This window comes from Myzus persicae, unplaced genomic scaffold (genome assembly GCF_001856785.1).
Source record: "Myzus persicae strain clone G006 unplaced genomic scaffold, MPER_G0061.0, whole genome shotgun sequence".
Classification (NCBI taxonomy): Eukaryota; Metazoa; Arthropoda; class Insecta; order Hemiptera; family Aphididae; genus Myzus; species Myzus persicae.
The window spans coordinates 268936-294399 of NW_019100658.1; the positions used below are offsets into that span (position 1 = coordinate 268936).

General features: G+C 28.7%; 1 protein-coding gene across 1 annotated transcript; it reads left to right on the forward strand.

Moving 5' to 3' along the window:
• The first annotated feature begins 2077 nt into the window (after window positions 1-2077).
• LOC111039551 (carcinine transporter) lies at window positions 2078-25464 on the forward strand. The gene is made up of 12 exons (XM_022323109.1): window positions 2078-2162; window positions 4104-4316; window positions 5426-5605; window positions 11414-11517; window positions 11614-11768; window positions 15098-15266; window positions 15515-15641; window positions 17872-17993; window positions 18075-18289; window positions 21677-21858; window positions 24398-24576; window positions 25100-25464. Exons 1-12 carry the CDS (start codon window positions 2127-2129, stop codon window positions 25281-25283), a joined length of 1866 nt encoding a protein of 621 aa, XP_022178801.1. The 5' UTR covers window positions 2078-2126; the 3' UTR covers window positions 25284-25464.

The window sequence follows — 25464 nt, forward strand, 5'->3', positions numbered from 1 at the left end:
GGTGCGTAGTGTATTATAGTATATTGTCACAGCGACCGAACCGTCGCGTATACAGTAGGTACGTATATAACATCGTGTATATGGCTAGGTACGCCCAGCGGTGCGCCTTTCTCGGAGGATTATTATAATACACTATAGTTACCAGCTATATTAATACTCACCGTTATTATTATTATTATCATCATCGTCGTACGAGGTGTGCGTGCCACATGTTCGGTGTAGCCGTGTAGGCACCTGTACGTGCGGGCTGCAGCCGTTTTCTTATTTTTTCCAAAAAACGAAATCCGCAAACCGCATCCGTATATTGTTCGGGGTTTTTTTTTATTTTTAAAAACAGTTATTATATTATTGTCACTAATTGTATAGCCATTATCGTGTCGACTGTAGAATGGTTTTCCGTGTTGTACCTAAGCCATAGACCGTGCTGAAATTGTTGTAAACATAATATAATATTATTAAGTGTATTATGCATATAATGAATACAACAATTTACTTACGTTCCACATGCACACCGAATTCACGCAAAAGTAAATACAGTAGTCGGTGCAGGTAGCCGGTAGTAGGTCTATATCGTGATAACAGCACACCGATGCAAAACACATAAGTTAACGTTATTTTTGGCGGTAATTAAGGTGTATTTACAAATACCTAACAGGTGTCCTAAAAGGAATTTTAATATCTGGCAGTAACCATTTTCCTCCAGTAATAATAAGATACCATTAACAAATTAAAAAATAGATCTTGGCAATTTTTCTCCACCGAGGAGTTAGTGCGTTACGAATATAATAAATTAGTAAATATATTTTTAAATTATATTATATAATAACCAACAAATCTATAACACTAATATACAAATCGTGGATTCGCTGCCAGAATTGAATGGGCAACCAATAAAACGTATGGAAAGTGTGATCATAGACTTACTCTCCTTTTATTGTATGATAGCCATATAATACTAAAACACTGGTACCCACTAAATATTTTAACGTACTAGGGGGAAAGTGGATATAATTTTAGTCAAAAAAAATGTTTTGAGGAAAATAGAATCTAACCTCTTGCCGTGGAGAAAAATGGACAGCCGAGGAAAACGATACCTCATTTTTCGAGAAAAATAACCGAGTCCGCTCGAGCCTACGTTTATATTATTATTTGTATTTATTAGGTATTGGAACAACATGTTCAATTATACTTGAATAGTTATTATTACGACCCAAATAATATTATAGTTTTGTTACAGCTGCACTATAATAAAATCTAACTACAGCGTTTCATCTATATATACTCAGTGTACCTACTACTTATACATATAATCGTCATGCATGTATATAAATAATAAATATATATTATAATATGTTGCGGGGTGTACACCGTAAAGGTAACACATTTCAATGAACCCTAATGCCTTTAAGTCTACGATATTAGAACAGTGTATTTATACCTTCACTCGCCATTAACGGCGTGTATGTTATGAATTTTAATTTTTACTAGATCATGCGAAACTATTAAACCTCCGAGGGCTTTTTGAATAGTACTCTGTATTTAGTTGACTGTTTACACGTACTGATTATACATGTTGGTACTGTTTCCAGGTATATTAAAGTATAATTTAAATAATGTAAAAACATGGAAATACTTACCGTATAACATATAATTTTGATACTTGACCACATATAGGTATATGATTGAAACTCAGAACCGGTGATGGATTTTTTTATAGTTATTGCTGTGCTCCATTATTAAACTGATAAAATGGTTATACATATACGATCGATATATTATTCCTTTGTTTGTCCTGTAGATTTCCTATTTACGGTCATTTCATTCACTCATTTAGTTTTATGTGTGTATCGTGTATGTGTATGTACGTATGTGTGTATGTATATATGTATGTGTATGTATATATGTATGTACTATGTATGTATGTATATATGTATGTATGTATGTATGTATGTATGAATGTATGTATGTATGTATGTATGTATGCATGTGCATAACGCACTGGTGATAGTTGAAGGTCTTCGGATAAAATTAAAAAAAAAAACAAAACAAAAAATCAATGTAAGCTAAATAGAATTAATTTAATTATGATATGTCGTTCGACGTCGTAGTCCGTTGTGGTGTTCGTCATGGATAACAGTGATTCAGAAAAAAAAAAGAAAATTGTAAGTAAAACAGAAATAAAAATTATATCTCTCGAACATTTCAATATTATAGAGTCGTTGATTAAATTGTACATAAATAATAATATTTTCGATATACGTGCGATTAGGGAATACGAACGGCGAATAGTATAGGCAAATTTATATACACATTCATTAAAATTTTCTTCGCCATATTCTTAAAATGTATTCTGTTAATATCTGTAAACTCGATACACATGCTGACAATTAATCAAAATTGTTTTGACTTATATAAACATTGCGGTTTGAGTTTTTTTTTTATAGCTCGTTGTAAAGTTGTAAATTATATTATATTATGCTGTATAATATACAACCGTAATAGTTTGTTATTATGTTCTTTTATGTTTATACCAAAAGCTACCTCATTGTTTTTATTTTTATTTTTTAATTTTATTATGTAAAAAGAGTAAGTAAATTATATGGAGTTTATTCCTACAGATATAGCCATACATTTGTTTAGTTATAAATAAATCTATTAGTTTGTACTAGTTATGAATCAATCATTGTTTATGTATTATATTTAATGTAACGATAACTCGTCGTATAAATCGTACGGTGATCTCGAATTTTTTTCATTCTTTAAAAAAAATCATTGTATTTCATGAAATATTATGTTTACGTTATTTACTAGTTTAAACAACTCATGATAAGAAAAAAAATGTAAACGATATTTCATTTAGGGTTTATTGATGGTGAATTAAGAATTGATTTTGTTTTAAACAAATAGGTATACATCTTACATTGTAATATACACACAATATTGTTAATGGTGTTGAAAAAAAACATGTGTTTTTTTAAACATTTAAATTTGTTTAGCGACTTGTTTTTGGCCTAAATTCCATTGAATTTGGAGTTGCGTGCCAAAAATCTACATGTGAATAGCCCATTCTCTGTTCCATTTAAGTAAAATCCCTACAATTATTATTAATGAGGACAAAACTGTTTTAATTAACATGGTAGTTATCGATTTAAAGTAATTATTATAGTTTGGTATTAATCACATCCACAATGAAGTTATTGGTTTTAAATTAAACATATTTGTTTTAGGAAAAATGTTTTGGATTATTATAAGAAAAGTATTTAAAAGTACCATATAATTTTTTATTATGAGAACAATTCGGTAAAATATTTAAAATAACATAGGTGTCCAATGTCCATATATTTTACATAAATGTAGGTATACTGCAAAAAACTATAGAACCAAATAATTTTCAGGATTTCAATAGAATATTGAATAAACGATAATAAAAAATAATCGTAATTAATAATACTTGATATTTAATTTAGAATTATTAGAAGATTTATTTATAAATTACGACCAGTTTCCTGTACAGTTTGAGACTTTCGTTTGCCTAGAATTTTAATACCAATTGTAATTATAAGTGATAGTCTTTATATTTGTATTACAATATTTCATTTGCATCAAATTTCAAGATAGAATTATGGTAAAATGTAATGCATTTTACTATAATATATTTTATATATGTACCGACTTGGCGACTTATAACAATGATGATTACATGGTTATAAAGTTTTTTTTCTGTGAGAATTCATAAATATTTTTTTACCATAAAAGTTCTGGTTAGTTGAATAATGACAGAGTTTTTTTTTTGTAGAATGTGATATATATAGCCCCATCTCAATTGAATACGAAATTATGACGCACTCGCCAATGTCGTGACGCGATCATACAAATATCATATACAGATATGCCTTAATACACCTACATTTTTGGCTTTTGCATTTAAAATTGAAAACATTTCCACAAGTATTTTTATTAGCCGAAAAGAAATGCGATATTAAAATGTTTTATAGTAAATTATGTTCTATGGAATTGATTTTTAGACTATTTCTACAGAAATGCATCTAATATGATATTGTGTTCATGATACGAATTGATGTTCATGTCGATTTGTGTTCTAGAATGAAGTGGACTTGGACGAAGTCTTGCCAATCATCGGAGAGTTTGGTCGCTATCAAAAGTTATTGTTGTGGCTCGTCTGTCTGCCCGCATGTATACCGTGCGGCTTCGGAGCGTTCAACCAACTGTTCATGTCCGACGTTCCCCCTCATTGGTGTTCGGAACCGCAGCTGCATAACTTCACTGCGGAACAGAGAAAACGAATTTATGAACAAGTAAAGCCAATAGTTTGAATCAGACGCCGGACACAATGTTATTATAATAATTGTGCAATTATAAAGCTCTTATATTCTCAGAACTCCTCATTACCTATAGATATTATTTAGGTAGGTACCTACCAATATCGTCGATGTTTAAAAACAAAATATTATGGATACCGTGGATTCGAATGAATAGTACAAAACGAACATTGTCGAAATATTTTATTTAGATTATTAATGATTGATAATTAATTTTCAAAAACATATTATGCGAAATACATATACACTGTAGGTACAACAATTTTTGCAGTAATTTTGGGTAAGGTGCGGATTTCCGAAATTTTTTAAAAATGTTTTTTTCTATTGAAAATAAATAAATATAATAAAAGAACATTAATTTAAATTTCTAAAATGAAATACAATGGGTGCAATTTGGTGTGGGATTACAATATAAAATGGAATTATCCTGCAGTGTTACAAAAAATAAAGTAGTGAAGAATTATACAATTATTTCTTGTACTATTAAACTGTTTATTTGTTTTTATTGATCGAAATGCAACTTTGGCTTCATATGCCATTAGTTTTTTTTATAATTTTCACTGCCATTATATTATTATTTTTATTCAGTTTGTTTATTGTGTTTTAATATTTATATTATTAAATGTAATGATTCAAAATAACGTAATTATAATTATATTGCGTTAACATTCAGAGAAAACACATAAGCACATAGTTTGATCACAGCTTGAGCCTCAAACATGAATGACTATAAAACGACTATGCTTTTTCTAAATTCTAATTGCTAACCAAATCTATTGTCTGATTTTTGAAAGAAGTGTACCTATAACTTCTTCGCGTTTCTTAATATTTGTCCTGTAATCATTTTTGTGTGTTTGATGGATATCACATTATGTGACGAAATATTGAGTAGTTCTCCAACTATTAATTTTTAGTTTAATGATAAACCAATAATTATTCGATTTGGCAAACTCGTACGTCTGGCGGAGATGAGTGTAATATTGTATTGTGACTGTGTAGTATTTTTCGTGTTCTGCTCGAACAATAGGTGTGCAGCAGTGGTTTTTGTTTATCTCGTTGTAAACTTGCACATACTTTCATTACAGAGCAACGTCACTCAAGTAAAAAATGGATGTATGCGATATGCAGTTAATTGGACAGAAGTCTTAATATCTTCCGAAGTGCAGGGAAATTTGGAACAGTTGGTCAATGAAAGTTGGCCATTGGAGAAATGTAACAGTTGGGAATACGATACGAGTTTCGTACAGTCTTCAATTGTAATCGATGTGAGTGTAACCGTTTCATGCGTTTAGCATTTTTTAAAGTTAATAATTTCATTTAGGTAGGTGCCAAAACTAAGTGCACGTTAACTGAAACAATTTGAATAACAATAATATGAACCTTAAAACACGACATTTAAGATTGTTGACTGTTTCTAATTTTCTAATGTACATTAGGTACTATTGCATTAAGTCGATGAATAAAAAATGGACCTATTATGATAATATTATATAATTCAACTTTAGTTAAGACGATATTTATACGGATGGAGACTCGAACATAATATAGTTATATGAATAATTAGTGATGTGTGTTGCTTTAAAAAATGTTTTGTAAAAAACTAAATGCTGTCATTTTTTATTCGGTGTTAAATTTAAAGTGTTCACAGTAAATACCAATAAAATCTTTAGGCTAGTGCAGAGAAATTGTGTGGTCGTAAAAAAATGTGTGCATCGTAAAACCATAATATTTGATATTCGGATAATATATCGGAAACTGTGGTTTAAAAATGCAATTATTAATTAATTAAAAACACAATATTATCCACCGCAGTTTATACTCACGCACGTATAGATTCGATTGTATAAGACCGCAGTGTTATAGGTATTATTATTATTTTTTTTTTTTGTGTGTGTGTTCTCGATACATCGTTACATAATAGTATTATACAGTAGCCCTTTTACCGATTATCATAGAAGTTCAATTAGTCAATTGAAAACATCGAGGCGGTTTATTAGCTAATTCTGCCCGATGAAATAATTACCCGTATATAGTATATAATATCGTATTATATATTAGTATTGTTATTATTGTCGGTGCCATTTGAATGGAAGTAGTAACTACTAGTAAGAATTAATTGGCTTTCTCGCTCAGAAACGATTACGGTGACAAAGTGCACCGTGAAATTAGTCGGCACGATGCGGCTGTGCCAATCGTACCAATACGCGTTATTAACACTACCTATATAACCGTGGAGAGCGGATATACTATGAATAATAATATGGTATTATGATGTACGTCAAACTATACGATTACAAAAAAAAAAAAATTCTAAAAAATATTCATTGAACGGCTATTATTATTTTAGCAATTGTGCGCTTGAATTGTGTATTACTGCACCCCTAGTAGCAGTCAATGAGTTTTGTATTTTTAATTCTTGAAATATTATCGGTTATGTATCTCTGTAATCGTCCAAATCAATATATAAATTATATCATAGAAGTATCGTAGGTAGTTGAATGTACGATTATATAGGGATTTAAAAGAAATGCGATTAATCGTCGAGGTTGAAAAATAATAATTCTTTAAAGCGGACATAAAAGTTCACGAAAACTTTTTTGTGATTATAGAAATCATCAACGGAAATAATTATTGTGATTCGACCATCGTCTATAATAAAACATTTTTAAATGTCGTTAACGCTTTACTAAAACTGATCACCAAAATCCCCTATATTTTCTTTCGGTTTATTTTATTAAATAAACTCAAAAATATTTTGGTTTATCAAGTATTATTTATTTATTAAGTAACACAAAATCTATTATTGGTTCAATAGAATCTGTGGCATATATTATCATTTTATGTTAATGCAACTGTAGCATGGACATTGGATTCTTAGAGATTATTTTGATAAACGTTTTTTCTTTAAATAGTTTTATATTATTATTAAAATTATGTAAAATGCTTAAAACATACGATTTGAAACAAGTTTAAAGTTAAACACATGGTAAAATAACTCCAATGTCTTAACTATTCTATACGAAATATTCATTAAATATAGACGATTGGTTCTACTTATTCAACATTTTTATGGAATGTATTTTTTCTAAAGGACGATTTGCGATTTATACATTAAGTGTTACATATTTATATCAAAGATTTCAGTTTATTTTACCTGCTAACTAAAGTGAAAACACATATCGTCGTTTCGTTTGCAGAACATGAGAAAATTCAGAATATAAATCATTCAATTATTCCAGTGCATTCATTTATGTAACTATAGTAAATTTATTGTAAAGAAAATTTAAAAAAAAATGTGACGAAAATAAACCCATTACGTGCACAAAATACAATGCAACGGAAAAAAAAGAACTTGAAAACGTTTTTTCTCTCGTTCTCCGAATTGGTGTTCAGAGAATTTAATTTGCATGAGTAGGAGGAAAAAGGAATAGGATCGGTTAAAAATCGATGTTTATCATAAAATAACCTATAATATTCTTTAATGAGTTAACTGTCGTGCAGAATTAAGCGAAAACGCATGGTCCGGAAGTCAAAGTATATCCGATTTGTATATATTTTGCTCGGCACATATCTTACCAGGCACATTGATTTTTCCCAATATATATTGACCGAAGATGTATGTCCAGACGTATGACGATGGTATCCGATGCTCGAGAAGAAGCAGGTGGATAGTATAAAGGTAATTTTTAGGATCGACAAATAATTATTAATATACTGCAGCTGTGTATAAATCGAAGTAAGAATTATATTATATTATGTTTGTATAGGTAACTGATTTATTATTATTTTATGATATATTACACCTCCGATTTGGGTTCCGGACTGGCATTCCGGTTGAGGGCCGCTCGATATCCTATATTATATGTATCGATTTTAATACACCTTTTATTTCTTATAAAGAATGTTCACAATCTGTGTTACAATGTGACAATAAGTAAATTTGATAATTTTTAACTGTGAATGATATGAGGAGGGAGGCCAACCAGTGATGGTAGGGTTCCTACGTGGTATAAAATTTTAATAAACCTATACATATATATTTTGATAACGATATATTATTATAATACTGCGGCGTATCTACTATTATAGTTTTCCGTCACCGACGCCAGTCGAAAACTCACGGAAAACCGCCGGGCCGAGGTGCGGTTTGAAAAATGGTAATGACACACGACTGGTATTATACATCATACATGGGTAGGTATACACAACGACGACATTAATATTATATGCGCGATGCCGAGTGAGAGGCGTGTAACAACGTAGCAGCGTCGGTCTGGGATTCATTGATGGCACACACATAATATCATAATATATTATATACGTATACGTAATCCGGAAGGTTAACGAAGTGAAGCATAATAATATAATATCGACGGCCGCACGCTGTAATTTGTCATCCGATAGAGCGCGTAATAACATATTATTTTAATGTCATGCGTGTGTACAATTTGTATTCACTTTTGCCGCAGGTACCTATATGCGTATTACACGGGCAATTCGACGTAAGTATAGAGGTACGGTATAGTATGATGATAACGATAATGATATTACTATAATATGGTGTATTATATATGGTTAGCGAGGTAGGTACGTGCCGGCGTAAAATATAATATAATAATATACGGAGGAAAAAAAAAATACCGTCGTCGACCGGGCCGCACTATTACGCTTTCTCGAGTATCTACCTATACCTGTGTAATATATTATTGCCGTCTCTGAGTGTGTTAACGCTGCTCGACACGTAACATTACGATTAAAGCACATGCGATTATAATATATTGTTTACTCATCCCGATACACCTATCGTATACGATGTACGCGGGTAAACATGTATGTGACGTATAATGTACAACACATCGTACCACATTTCAGTGGCGTGTCTAGAACTTTGTAAGAGGGGGTGGTCGACATAAAATGCAGTCGATGCGCTATCCCGTGTACCCTACATATGTATTATTTTTTAAGTCCAGGATAATAATAATATGTATTATGAGATCGGATCGACTTTAAGTTGAAAAATGTTAAATGTAACGTATTATAATACATTTTCGACATTGAAAACGTCCAGCATAATATACCGTGGGGGAATAGGGAAAACTATTAATCGGTAAACTTACAACCGCGACTATACCTATCTTTTATCGTTGATGAACCCTCATTATTTCCAAAAGTATAAATGTTGATTCAAAAAAAAAAAAATCTAAATGGTTTCGTGTAGTTCAAAAACAACATTACAAAAAAATATACATACATAATTTTTTTATATCTTTTATCCTTAAATTTTTTTTGAGTTTTTTACTTTTTTTTTGAATTACAACACTCAGTTTTAATTTAATATTCCGAAGCAGAATATTTTTCTCAGATTTTGATACTTAAAAATCGAATTTAGGACAAGTAGCTTGTGAGCTATAATGGTATTGAAAGTTTGGATGACCTGAGTTTAGTAGTACGCAATTACCTCGCAAAATGCTAATCCGCTACTCTGGTCATCAAAACTTTAAATACCTACTTTTATCTCTCAATTTCTGAACCTAAATTCAATTTTTATATAAATACTCAGAAAATTATTCTGCTTTCGTAGATAAAATGTTAGAACTATATGTTGTACTTCAAAACAGTAAAATGCTTACACAATTATAAGAATAAAAGATATTCTAAAATATAACTTTTTAATAAAAAAGTTTGTTTGCTATGAATTGAACTATAAAAAAAAATATTTTCAAAAATATTAATACATTTTGAATAATGAGTGTACTGCGTTAAATGAATCACCGGCATTCTAATATTACATAGGTACATTTTTTTTTGGGCTAATACGAAATAAAAATGTTAACTTTAAAATTACATTTTACGTTTTACATCCAATATGAAAATACTATGAACTAACTTGATTGCTACAGTTGTATTGCATATTTCTTATACGGCGTTCAGTCGTATCATATATTATGGAACATTTGATCAAATTCAATTAAATGGTTATAGTGTGACGTGTGTTCATTATCACGTCTACGAATGTGGTGGTAAATAACATCGTCTGAAAGACGTTTGGTCATACAAAATTTGTAGCAGTGTATATACAAGTTTTATATATATATATATATTAATTTTTTGCAACAGAAAATTATTAAGGAAAACTTAGGGTTAAAGTTAAAATCGATACTAGGTCGGGCTGGGTCAAAAGCGATGTTCGGAATATTTTTTTTTGTTAGGTACCTAATGGTTTTTGTGGCTTTGTAAAAAAACGTTTGAAATGCAAATTGAATTTGTTTTTAACTATAATGATCATAGGCCATGAAGTCAAGACATCAAGTATTTATAACTGCACTAATCTGATTTAAGTCCAAATAATAATATATAGGTACACAAAATAATTCAAATTCACATTAATTTATTGAGATCAATTTCTCGTTTGAAAATTTCCCGGAAAACCACTTAAACTTTCAAACATTTCGATAGCCAAAATAAACTATGTTTAGTAATGGAGCCGAACGAATAATATTATCTAAACATTTAAATAAATGTAACCTTGTGAGTTGTGGTATCTAATTGTCATAATTATGTGTTATGGTTGATTAAAATAATTTTAGATATATGCATAAATGCATAATATTGTCACAACATGAACAATGAACATGTAAAATTAATTTCTTGGTCCGAAAAGTAAATTGAATTTGTATTACATCTATACCTTCATATTAATATTTGATGAAATATACATAATATTATAGAGAGTACTTAATATGATATTTGGAAAACATTTCCACTAGTACACGAAGGAATATAATATTATTCGGTATCAAAACAAATAATATACATTAAAATCGGAATTTAATATCAAAAATTATAACAAATTTAATATTATATTGTTTTTAAGTGAAGAACGTAGTATGTAACATACAATATTATGTTTGAAGAATATATTAGTTACTAACTAAATATGATACGTATTCCAGGCGTATAAAACAGGCAATTTACTTTGTTAGGATGCACTTTGTGCATACTATTTTTTTTTTAAGGGTATTTGATAATTTTTTAATAATAATTTTTCATTATTATGATGTGTTATTAATCAGTTTGATTTGGTCTGCGAACATGACATATACCCGACTGTTGGACTAGCAGCCCTAAATTTAGGAGGACCTATTGGAGTGTACTTTTTCGGTGTCTTAAATGACAGGTGAGTGAAAATCCAAAAATTCTAAAAGTCTTATTATTGTATTGATATTATTATGAGTTATTACAATTGATATGTATTATTTTAAAAAATTTATAGAATCGGAAGGAGAAAGTCGTATTTTTTGTGTTTGGCTACATTAATTGTCGGTAGCTTGTTAACAGCTTGCGCAATGAATTTCTGGTGGTGGGCCATTTCCAGAGTAATCGTAGGTTTGACTATACCGGCAGTTTATCAAATCCCATTTATTATATGTAAGTATGAAACACTAAATTTTAAAAACAAAAATTGTTATAATTTAGAGATTTTCTTATTTTATTGTAATTCAAAAACAAATAACTGCAGATAATTGAAATTTACACCATACTTATATTATCAATTCATATACTTGATATAATTTTCAAAATATTTTGTCTCGTTTGGAGCTTTGTAAGAACATTTTCATGTTTTTCAAGTTTTTTTTTCTATAATTGTCAATAAAATGTTACTAGTTGGGTCAAAAACCTAGATAATCTAATATAAGGCTCCTGATATATATTTATAATATCAGTTGAAAAATAATAAAAATATATTATCACGATTTTTTTTTATAAGCATTTAAAGTTCTTATTTTGACAAAATTCATATCATTTAAAATGTACATAGGTATAATAATTGTATAGTTAAACATTTTAAAATTTTCTACTTTTATAAGTAAGATTTGTAAATGTAAAACAAAGTTCCACGCAAGTAGGTTATTCTGTAATCAAAAAAATCAAAAAATATATGAACACTGTTTTTTTTTCTTTGTTTTTTTATGTTCAAATGTGGACGAAATTACATATTAAATAACCAAAAATAATGATTTATGTCATAATATTGCTGTAAATTAAGAATTGTATTCGTGGATACTTGAAATTTTTAAAGTATATTATTATATTTTATACTTGCAATAACTTTTCAGATGTATTTTTTTTTTTGGCAAAAATGAATTTAATCAAATGCGTAGTACTAATACTCACTATTAAAATAAATTACTTTAATCACAATAATATCATCAAATATTCTAAATTACTAAGACGTAATATTATAGACTGACAGACCGTCGTCGCTCAGAATCGTTTTTCGTATACAATGATTTTATATCATTGAATTAAAATTGTACATCATTTATTGCAGTAGCTCACTAGTAGGTTATCCAGTACAGTGGAGTGATATGCATCAAGTTCAATACATTTTGTATTACGTATTAAATTAAACGTCATTTTCAAATGAATAAATTATTGTTTGGATATGATAAATAATAATTTAACTAAATAATTTAAGTGCTAACTAAACGACCCTGTGTAGAAGTCATTATTCTTATATTGTATTTATTATACCGTTGTTAAAATATTGAATTTCACTCTTCGATGACTGCTTGAGTTCAAAAATCAGTACATAGTAGTGAATAATTGTATTTATATTTATAATTTCTATGAGGTTGTTATACTCGAAAATCTATATTCTGTGATTTTAATATAAACCAATGAAATGATTTCACGTTATGATATACTAATATAACTGTATACTACATTGTCGTGCCACTGCAATGATTGAATGATATGAAAGTGTTTTTAGTTAGTCATAACTCATAATTTAAAACGAAATTTTCTGAAGATTTGAATCACTACATGATGTCAGGGTCGGGTATTAAAAAAAATAAATAAACTGTTTGTACTCATACCGACATTGCTACAGGAACTAGGAAGGACAAAACGCATTTCACAAAATGTTGTGGTCGAGCCAATATTATAATATTTATTTCAATCGCGTTTGTTTTTTTACAATTATGCTTTTTTGTCATATTTTTTATGTTTATGAAATTGATTTTAATAAAAACAATAAAATATATATTATAATAATAATTTATTATGTGCGTTATACAACCATACATACGAAAACGCCACGGTGTGTCAATGTGTCAATGTCCTCAATGTAAGATACGACCACCCGAGTTGATATTTTCTTCTACCCACCCATTTTAGTTTTATATTTTTTATGAATAGTAAAGAGTAATGTTACCTATTCAATACAAATTAATGATTTAACTTCAAACTAGTCCACAGTCCATTAGTTAAAATATCAGAATTTTTAGCAACAGAAATGCAAATTGTTTTATCTTGAGTTTGCTTGAAATAAGAAGAAAATCTACATTATTTGAATTAGTTTATTTTTATTTTTAGTATAACTATATTTTATTCATGACTGCTTACTAATTAAATATACGGTACCTAGTTAAACAAGTAGAGTGTTAAAAGTCTTACAAACAATTTAATAATAAAATAATCCACAGTTCAATAACATAAAAAAAATACTTGTAGGTAGACAGGTAGCCAGGTAGGTATTGCAATCATTTAGCTATTGTTTTATTGCTGTGAATTTTTATCTTCAAACATTTAAGTATGTTTGTTTTGTAAATTAAAATGTTCTAATAATTGGACTCTGCTTCAAATAAGGCAATAATAGAATTGCATTCGATTCCATCATTTCATAGAACTTATAAATAGTATAATATAGTCATTTAGTTGATAATTTTGCATTTTGGCATTTTTTGCGTGTCAATCGATTTAGTACCTGTAACATAACAAATTTAGAAACAAACATAAAAGGGCCCACAATTATTGACGGCTATCATTAAATCTTGTATTTTGTCGACAATTTTTCCTAAAGATATTAATTATGTGTGATATGATTAAAATAAATAAACCTTTGTTTAGACTTGAGAGTGAATTATAATATTTTACATTTTCTTCAGTTTTTGTGTGATTATTTTATTTAGGTACCTTTAAATCAGTGATCTCGAACATAAATTACCAGTGGGCCATATATTTATACGTCAGAGGTGTAAGGAGAAAACGCCTATTGGTTATAAATATTTTAATATAGGTAACTGTATTCCATACTCAGTAGGTATTACAAAGATAAATATTTTGATTTTTTGTTGAATCATCATTTATTTTTACTTTAAAATGTTTTGAGATATTTCTTGCAGACCACTCTGAAAAGGTTCACGTTCCGCATGTTTTAGCTGGTTAAATCATTTACAAATCATTAAAAATTAACGTGCCCGTAATTTCATTTATCTCTTTATCAGAATTATACATTTTATAATGAAAAACATGGAAATGAGGTACACACATTGTGTGTGGTTTTCGGGAATGATGAGAAAAACATTATATATTTATTAAGGCCACGATTTCAATTCTATCAATAGGTAGATTCTACTGTCCCGGACGTAAATCGGCATAAACAAGTGCATTTCAACCTTAACCGTTCATAATGATTTTAAAGGTTAAATTGCCTCCTTTCTCCCCAACTACAATCAATGAATACAGACTTTCTGCAAGTTATTTGAATAATCTCAACGTAGAGTACCTAATACATAATTGTGTTGTTATAGTACCCAAACAAAATTATTATTACCTCGGACAATAATTTACATAACAGGTATAAAAACAATACAAGAATTGTCATTTTAAGAAATCGATAATTTCGATAGCCAATATAAAATTGCTAATGATATTATAATATTAAATACTGATAATCAAATGTTTTCTCCTAGCTCTGGAACTGGTCGGACCAAACTACAGGTCGTTCATTACCGTGATGACGTGTATGTTCTACACACTCGGCCTGGTATTGTTGTCCGGCGTTACGTACTACGTACGAAATTGGGTTTACTTGGCGTTGGTGACCTCCACCCCATTCACACTGTACTTCATATACTGGTGGCAAGTTAAAATATTCATTATCGTGATCAGTGGTGCCAAACTCTACCACCTCCAGCAACATTCCGGTCGTGTCTAAATTTAAAAACGATCGCTTCACGGTGATACACGAGTTCGATGCCACTGAGATCATGGTCGAACACAGAACACTGTAGAACTTAGTAAAGAATGAGCGTGTCCTGTATTCGTTATTGCATGACCTGACAATATTGTACACAAACACACAATAAATTTTATTTCGCGTTAAATAGGTTCCTGCCGGAATCGCCAAGATGGTTACTGGCCAAAGGCCGGATCGAAGAGGCGTTGAAGATACTCGAAACCTTGGCCAGGATCAACGGGACCGTGCTTCCAGATTCGTTTAAACAGAAGCTGAAGGTACGGAAATTTACGCCGTCTGTTTTCTTTAATCATATTGCATGGTTAAAAGACAAAAATATTTGCGATCTTTGATCATTATAGAGATGTACAATGTTACAATGTTATTATGGTACTATGTTAGTGTAAACAGAAAAATAGTAGCACACTACCATATACAAAATAAATACAAACATTATTTTTTCTAAAACCTAATTGTTTCTTATTTGATACGAGTGAAATGCAAAATATTCGATATCTGAGTTAAATATTCTAAATTAATTTTCATTTCACAAAATTTTAACGTATGATATCAATACATATGTAATAATGTTCGTAAAATTTATCCAATAAATTACTTTAATATGTGAGTTTTGTCTAAAAAATATCTATTTGAAAATTCATCATTATCTTTGAATGATTTTCTTATTTTGTAGTAATTCAAAAACGTTATTAATAAATGTTCATAATTGACAATTACATGTTTTTCGTTGGGTAAATATGCTTGAAATTTCAAAACAAGACTTCTCATAAGAATAGTTATTATAACAGTTTAAAATATTAAAGATACATAAGTTAGATTTTTTTAATAGTATAAGCATTCAAAGTTTAAAATTTGCAAATTATTTTATATGGTTCAAGTATTGTATACAGTTTTCAGTTTTTATAGATAAGAATTGACAGTTTAAAACAAAGTATTTCATAAATAGTTTATTATGTCACCTGTAAAATACAATATAACAGCATGTCCGCCTTTCTCATGATCCAATTTTGAGAAGCTAACTTAAAATTTTTCAATTAAAATAAAAAGATTAACAAATATTTTTTTCAATCAACATCCATTCAGAAATTTTAGGAATCAACAAATTAAAACATTACTTTTAAAATTTTCAATAATTATTCGCAATAGTCTAATATTGAAACAAATTGTGGCAATACCCCGATGCAGTTACTATGTTTTGTCGGATGCCTACAATTATTATTGTGTATAAAAAACTAAAATGTCACACGGCGTACCGTGTAGGCAATAGAGCTACATTACTGCGTTGAGGAACAACTACTTCTTATGAGCGTAATATTGTTAAATTTATTGATTTTTTGACAATCAACTGATTTTAAATTATTATAAAAAAGAATAAAAGTGAATCAGAAGTGAAATCACACAGACTATTCATCAGACACCTTTCACTGAAATTAACGAATAATAATAATTAATCTGGAAAAATTGGTTATAGTTGGTACTTGGTACCTATACTTGCGTGAGTTTTAAGTAGAAAATGTTTTCAAAAGCGTCGGGAAAACAAAAATAAATTGAAATAAAAATGGGAAATTATACGCAAAAAATTTTTTTTAGATCTACATACCTAACTCAAAAATGAATGATCGTAGATGTTTAAAAATGTCTTCAAAAATAAAATTTCTTTTTACATTTGAAATTTTTATTTTTTTTCGGTTTATCTATAAATGTCAATGAAAATGTTATTGCGTGGTCAAAAGTGAGAACATTTAATACAAGATTCCTCGTAAGTTGTTATAACAGGTGTTTAATAATATTGAAGACACGCACAAGCGCGATTAAATTTTATAAGCAATTTCACAAAATTCATCAAAAACACCAACATTTGTAGACTATTTTATAGTTACAATTTTATGAAATGTTCAATTTTTGTAGCTTAGGATAGAAAATTTAAAACGAAATTGCCATTAAAAAGAAAAATATAAAAAATATAAAATCACAGTTTTTTTTATAGATATTTTAAGTTCACAACTGAACGAAATTAGATGGAACGAATAATAACAATTTTAGCTATTTTGTTGTTATTTAAAAACATTATTCGTGGCACTCGTAACTTTTAAAGTATATAATGTACATTGTATATATTAATTTATTTTATTCATACAATGACATTTTTAAATTCATTGTTTTCAGCAAAAATTAATTCAACCTTCTATATTGCTAATGGTGAAATAAATTACTTTAGTAGCTATGATATCATAAAAATATACGAATAAAAAATATACGTTTTCGCCCATATAATATCGTTATAAAGCTGATTACAGTGAATGTAAAACAAACTCTCAACGCTAATTTCCAAACTAAGCTACCTATATACTTTTTCACTTGTGCTTTGACATTAACGCTTTCTCTTCGGTATCGGGTATGATTTATTGTTTTAAAAATTGGCCATAATTACTGCTATGTTGTTCTAAAAAAAGTAATAGTCTTTGAGTGAATATTTTTTGTCTTTAGCAAAAAATGATGATGCAACGAACTCTGAGTGAAGAAAAACGTCTGAAAGAAGGACCTGGAGTGTTGGCTCTGTGCCGGACGCCGAACATGCGGTTGAAGACCATTCTGATAACGTTTAACTGGTGCGTGCAATAAAATTGGTCCACCCGGAGTGAAATTTACTATAAAAGACCAGGGACAACGTTTTTTCTTCTTCGTTTCAGGTTCGCCAACGACATGGTGTATATTGGACTGAGCTATTACGGTCCATCGTTGGGTCAAAATCAATACTTGAGCTTTCTGCTGTCGTCCGTCGTGGAAGTACCTAGCTGCCTGGTGTGTTGGCTGCTCATGGACCGGTGGGGTCGACGGTGGCCACTGTGCCTGGCGATGACGTTGAGCGGCATCAGTTGCATCGTTACCGTCACCTTGCCCCCAGGTAAACTGCAAGGAAATAAAAGTGTGGTGATATTATGACGTAGGTGCACACTTGTTTTTTTCCATAAACTGTTTTTGAGCTGATTTGGAGAGTTTCAACCCTCGACACAACTTCTACACTAGTGCATCTATTTACTATAAATGTTGAGAATATTTTCTTGACTTTGGAACTGTGGTATGTTAAATGCGTATACAAATAGGAAACTAGAGAACACGTTTTCATATTCAGCATTTCAAAGAACAAAACGCGTTTTCGTGACTATTAAAAAGTGTTTTTACACGTGTTTTCTCTTACGACTAAAATTATTATTCTTTGTTTGAATTTCTAACTAAGTACAAATGCGATCTTAAATCGTATATAAAAAAATAATGCAAATGTATTATTTTTAGATTTTTTTGATTTCAGCATTAAATATTACGAGAAACATTATATTTAATTTTTAAGCCTTAAAGATATAAAATTAAACGTTTTATAAATCTTTACAAAATAATTTGCACATTTTCATGACTTAATCAAACTAAAAGTTAATTCTAATGAAAAAATTGGGCCTAAGTATTAAACATTTTTTAAAGGACACTTTTTATGAAATCCTGTACGTAATTTGTAAACCTCTTGATCAAGTTTAAATATGTCTATCAAAACTAAAACAAAAATTTAAAAAAATTCGAAAATTTGAAATGCCTATAAATTGTTTAAATTGAGACAAATGTATTGAGATTTAAAAACATTGACTATGGAAAATAATACTTTGAATAATTCAAGTTTCTATGGTTTATACTTTTTGAATTAACTACAACAAAAAATAATTTTGTTTGATGAAAAATTGTTATTTTGTGAATATCCAATTTTATCAAAATTTAAACTTCAACGATCATACATTTTTTTTGTAATTTTCTTATAAGAAAAACGTATATGGACTTTTGTATTACATTTTAAAATCAAAAGAATATTTAAAATTTTATGTTAGTATTTAAAATGACTAGATTTTAAACTTTAAACTAAAAAATACTTTGCAATTATCGCGATTTCAGCGAATTTCGACAACATTTTTACCAGAAAACAAAGATTGTATTAAACTTACATAAATCGAAAAAAAATAAAAAGTTAAACGTTGAAAATACTTATAAATACCAATGTAAATACTTATAAAAGGACCAACATTTAAAAAATATTATTTCATGTCTGGTAAATGATGGATATTTGGTGTATGTCTTATGACCTGGTAGACCTATATGAACAGCATAAACAAAAATACAACTTGTCTTTCACAAATAAATCTTTGAATATAAATTACTTTTTACATAATAATCTAAATAAAGATATATTTACATTTTAATTATTTTTAATCTTATGTCGACTCACTCACCTCTCATATAATAGTTAGTTTTAATATTTTATCGGTATAATTGACTTTTGATCTCTAGCAATATAATATTGGTGGTCGATAGCGTACGATTAATAATTAAGACGTAATCGTAATTATTAAACTTGGTTCTCATCTTATATATCGGCAAAAATGAAATACCGCAAAAGACATGAGAACTCAACTTTTATTCAATAAGCCAAATATTAAGTGTATCTGTAATAATTTAAAATGCAATCCCATTAATCTCATTAACATTTAAATTTAAAAGTCCGGTTGTTTGTTATTTTAAGAACTCTTGGTAAATGTTGAAAGTATTTTTTAAATTGAATGAATATCATTTTTATTAAAAAATATAATATTAGTATTTGATATAATTGTTATTTTTTTGGCACATGCCATAATATTATTAAACAAATTATACCATTAAAACAATTACATAATGAAGGAGTGATACTGTAAAAATCGACCTTAAAAAGGATCCACTAATAAAAAACATTTTATAAATAATTCCTAAATAATCAATTAGTTACTATAGATCCAATATGCTACTAAATCCATTCTCAAAATTGAAAATCCAAGAATTTTTACTACACCTTAAGGTGAGTGATGACAGACACAAAAATAAAATAAAACTTACATAATTGTAAATTCAATACATTCATCACTCCACTTAGAAAAAACTGTGTCAACTAAGTTGAAATAACCACTACAGTAAGACGTGCAACCTTCTAATATGAGAATAACATATAGATTTAAAGAGTTTCATATTAAAAATATTTTAAAGCAGGATTAATATTGGTCTATCGAGCCATAAGACGTAAACCCATAAAAGCATTTCAATTTTAAAATCTAGGTAGGTAATCTCTGACAAAAATGTTTGCTTCCTACGAAAAAGTTTATTCACTGAGTATTTATTCCGTCATTTAAATGGATGTTTTATATTTTTATTTTTATCTTCATTATATTAGTATTTGGTTGAAATTTGTTTTAATGTTTTAAATATTTTGTATGTATTTGAAACCTAAACAAAAACGTGTTCGTAAAGTCTATAGTGACTTCAATGTTAAAATATCACGAATAATATTAATGCGATATTGTGATTTTTCATACAAGGCAGTTGATCAATTCAAATTTAAAGCACACCTTTTCTGTACAATTTGTATGTTTTTTACAATATTAGTAATCTGCAACTCGACTCAAGCGAGCAACTTATTATATGTGTTGATGTTCTGCAACATATTTTCATATTTGACCAACTAATATTTTATTTTTGTCTGTTATTAATTTGGTAGACGTATCAAACAACTTAAATAATATCCCTGTGTTAAAGACCAAGTATAACGAAAAAATTCTAAAATTGTATAACGTTATTTCTGAAGCCTGGACCGGATACGATCCATAACTTATCCATTTATACGAAAGACTACCGTTATTAAAAATTTATTTTTTATTAAGTTTTTCGTTTACTTCAAAATTAAATTGACCACTGCCATTAGCTGTGACTGTAGGTATTATTAAATGTTCTTACGTAAACAACGCGTCAATAAAATTAAATGAATCTTATTTTTGTTGTTCCTGTTGTGTGTATTCGTTTATCCGAGTATCTTTGAGTTTCTGAATTTCTTTAAATTAAAATAAAATCGCTATCTACAGTTTTTGGCTTCGAAACGTTAAAACAATGCGACACAGTATCGAGAATTGCTATTACGGTTGCCACCTTCTTTGTTTACTAGAGTGCACTGCATATCTGAATTCACCCCCATTCTGATTTAATATTACTGTAAGTCATCGTCTTATCGATAAACTTAATTTTACTAGACAAAGCATCTCTAATGAAAGCTTATGAACTACCTATTGAAACATTTAAGAAGTGTGCAGTTTATAAATTACGTGTGTATATTATGCAATAAAATATTATGATTCTGTTTGGTGTAATAATGTACTGCTCGGACACTAAAGACGTGTTTGAATTATTCGTTTCTCACCTGTCGTCTTGCTGAACCGAACGAATTTAATTTCAGATGCCGTGATCACTACTTTGGTTTTGTTTTTGTTTTCCAAGTTCACGATATCGGCTTCGTTTTTAATAATCTATCCGTTTGCCGGCGAACTCTATCCGACACAATTGCGTGGCATTGGTATTGGAACATCTGCGTACATCGCTGGTCTTGGTTTGGTATTAATACCATTTATTAACTATTTGGTAAGTATATCTATTATCTAAGTCTTTTTACCAATATAATATTTATTCACTATTACATAGATGATAGGTTACAGAGTGTACTACCTAGTGGAGTATAACGGTTGTACTCGATAACAACTCTATTTAAAAATCAAATATAGGGATAATTTATTGTACAGCATTGTAAAAAAAAATGTCTATAATCACTGATAATTGGTTTGATATAATTTAGAATTTATTTCGTTTTCATATTTTACTCGAACCAGTTTGTAGATATACTTAAAATAAATCCGATAAAAGCTCGGCTTTTATTTCATGTTCAGTTACTAGAGTAGGGTAATACAATACAACTTTATATAATATGTAGGTACCTAATGTTACTTTAAGTAACAATACCAGCAAAGTTGTACAAGCAATATAAAAAACAACAACAGTAATGAAATGTATAGGTACAATTTTGATTAGATTATGTAAAACATTTAACGATGATAAGACTCAAATTGAAAATAAAAATATTAAAAAAGACTCGAAAATGCACTAAAGATAGGTACTTTATTTTATATAAATGAAAAGTGGTACAATAATGATGAATAATTTCTAAGTTAACATTTTACAACAATTCTTAAATAATTAATTTTCCATTTACAATATAAATTATGGGGGACAACGTAATTATTATTAACTATTCTCGTTCCATTTTATAGGAATAACAAAGTAGGTACAAACTACACAAATGTTCCATTATTAAGTTGATAATTTATTAGATGCAGTTTAATTTACTTATTTGGTAATGCACGAGCATGTATTTCAAGATCTTTAAAATAATTTAAAAATATTTTATGCGAATGTTATTATGAATAATTACGTAATTGATTACAAACCACTTTATACTGTCCTGGTTTTATATTTTTCTTCAATTTTGTTTATGGTTTGAGAATAAACTTTTAAAATGTCGGTACCACATTTAAAGATCTGTTATAGTCAGTGCTTAAATTGGTAAAAAAATATAAGGGGGATGCATTGCATCATATAAACAATTTTCGTACCAGAAGATTTAATTATATTCTTACTGATTGATTATAGAATATAATTAGATAAAGTACTCTGCTAACCCTTCCCACCCCTTCCAATTCAAGTACTGGATATGGAATAAGTTAGAATTATACTTACTTTTATTAATATTGTTTTCATTCTATAAAACACAAAATATGTTGAGCAATTTATTGTATTGTCATTGACCGAATATTTGCAAGGGAAGGTATTAAATTTAATATGATATAACAAATCGACAATTTGTATCCGGTTTGAATCAAATTAGCTACATATTATGTTATACGATATACGTGCATTTAGATGTTCTAAGTAATATAAATCACAACACGACGATTTATATTTCTTCAACTATACAACGTACACTGTCTAACTTTAATATGTGTGCCAGAACGACGAGCGTCAATTTTCAAAATAAAATTTCGACACTTCATTCGAGTTGTACCTATTTTTAATATGGTATTTGATAAACATTAATGAAATGTTAGTTTATTATTCTTTTTTTTTTTTTTTAAATTGGCTTCATTGATTTAAAGAAAAATAATAAACAACTACAGCAATAACGAAGAGAGGTCAAAAACCTATATTGAAACGTGACATGGCTCATAAAAAATAAACAATAGTAGTATTGTAAATTTAAATTATTTCACTCATAAGAAAAATAAGCACAACAACGTAACAGAAAAACAAAATATAAGTGAACCTCAAAATAAACGTTTTTTTAACAACTTATTTAACTGACAAGTGAAGAATTTTTTTTATAGTATTTGGTTTACCATTCAAATATTTTAAAATACTTTCTCTATAAATATATTCTTTACCATTTATGTTTTGTACTTTTTATCACAGATTTTTCAATATTTACTTTGATATAATTTCCAATCAGTTTCAGAGGTAATTGAAAAATTGAAAACTAATTGAAACTTGTGAATTACATTCCATCAAGCAAACGCCTGAAAAAAATTTAAAAAAAACAAATAATTCTTTTATACAGTCATGAATCAAAAATACATATTATACTTATCTATAAATGTGTACGAAACAAGTCAAATTATTATTATAGGTATATAGGAAGGATTTACACTGCATTTGTCTCTTGGGAAACTTTGCGAATAAAATATATTCTGGTGACTGATAATTGAAGAAATAGTTCTCAAACGGTTTTTTTTTTTTACTTTAAATTAAATGATTTAACATCACGATTTTTATTTAGAACAACAAAGTACGGTTATGTTCATCTGGTTGTTGAAATACATTTTTACTGTAAATAAATTATCCTATCTGAAGTTAATGTCCCTGGACACTTGATTCAAGTGACTATATATTGTTTTGCTGTACTACGAATTTGCTTATCATCAATGCACTTTGTCATATTATTTTATCCTCTTAATAAAAATAAATATACAAATTAATATTAAATTACTATTGTTATTTAGATTTAGAGACGTTTCATTTTTGTTAAACAATAAAATAATTTTATGTAATTAATTCGTAAATTGTTCAACTGCAGGGACGTGAAAATTTAGTTTTGCCGCTGTTGATAATGGGCATACTATCAGTGATTGGTGGAATCACAGGTCTCCGTCTTCCCGAGACATTGCATTATAAGTTACCGCAGTCGGTCGAAGAGGGAGAAGAATTCGGGAAGAACTGGACTATGGCGGATTGTATAACCTGTGTTCCCAAAAGGTACATTTTTATCAGCTACAATTGTATTGCAACCCATATCCTATCCCTATCCTTTTATTATTTTTTTATTTTAAACACAACTTCAGGATAGTGGCAGCTAGCAGATATAAAGCTCGAACATTTCAGAATATTCCTATTAACTCAATAATAATTACCTACGCCTATTATACCTACTCCTAAAAATTATTTGACACAGAGACGATGTTTTTTCCATCATAAATATTATTTTTGAAACAACAAGTTTGATAATAATTGTAGGCATTAAAAATAAAAAATGTGTCCTATTATAATAGGTTTATAAATTAGTTCATTCGTCGTTTTATATTTTTACTAAAATTCGATAATTCCAACGAACAGGTATTAAGTATATCAATGATTTTAGTTGTTATTGTGGTAACAGCAAAAATATGACCATAATTGTCAACCATTCCAAATTCCAATTTTTCACTTTTCTCCGTAAAGCGTGTATATAGAGTATATTACATCGATTGTCATTGAAAATGAAATATAATGTTTATTAAAGACCTTCAGAACATTCGAGTTCGTACGAAGACCTAACTGAAAAACTGGAAATGTCTCCAACGACAGAAACGACGGCATTTGCGACAGGGAGTGGCGGTGGCAGATCAAAATTCACAAGACAACAGAGCACCATGGAAACTCCACTAGACTCTTCGGGAGTAGTCAAAATGACTTGCTGGTTTTAGTTGATTTGTTTGTTTTGTTTTATGTATAACATTTTTGTGTAATTTGATATAGATGGTCGGCGCCTAGAATAGAGTGTGATAGATAATCTGCATAATATGACATGTAGACATTTTGTTTAAACGTAATTTATAAACCAGATAAGGTTTTTTTATAGAAAAATCTGTTAGGTAGGTATGATTA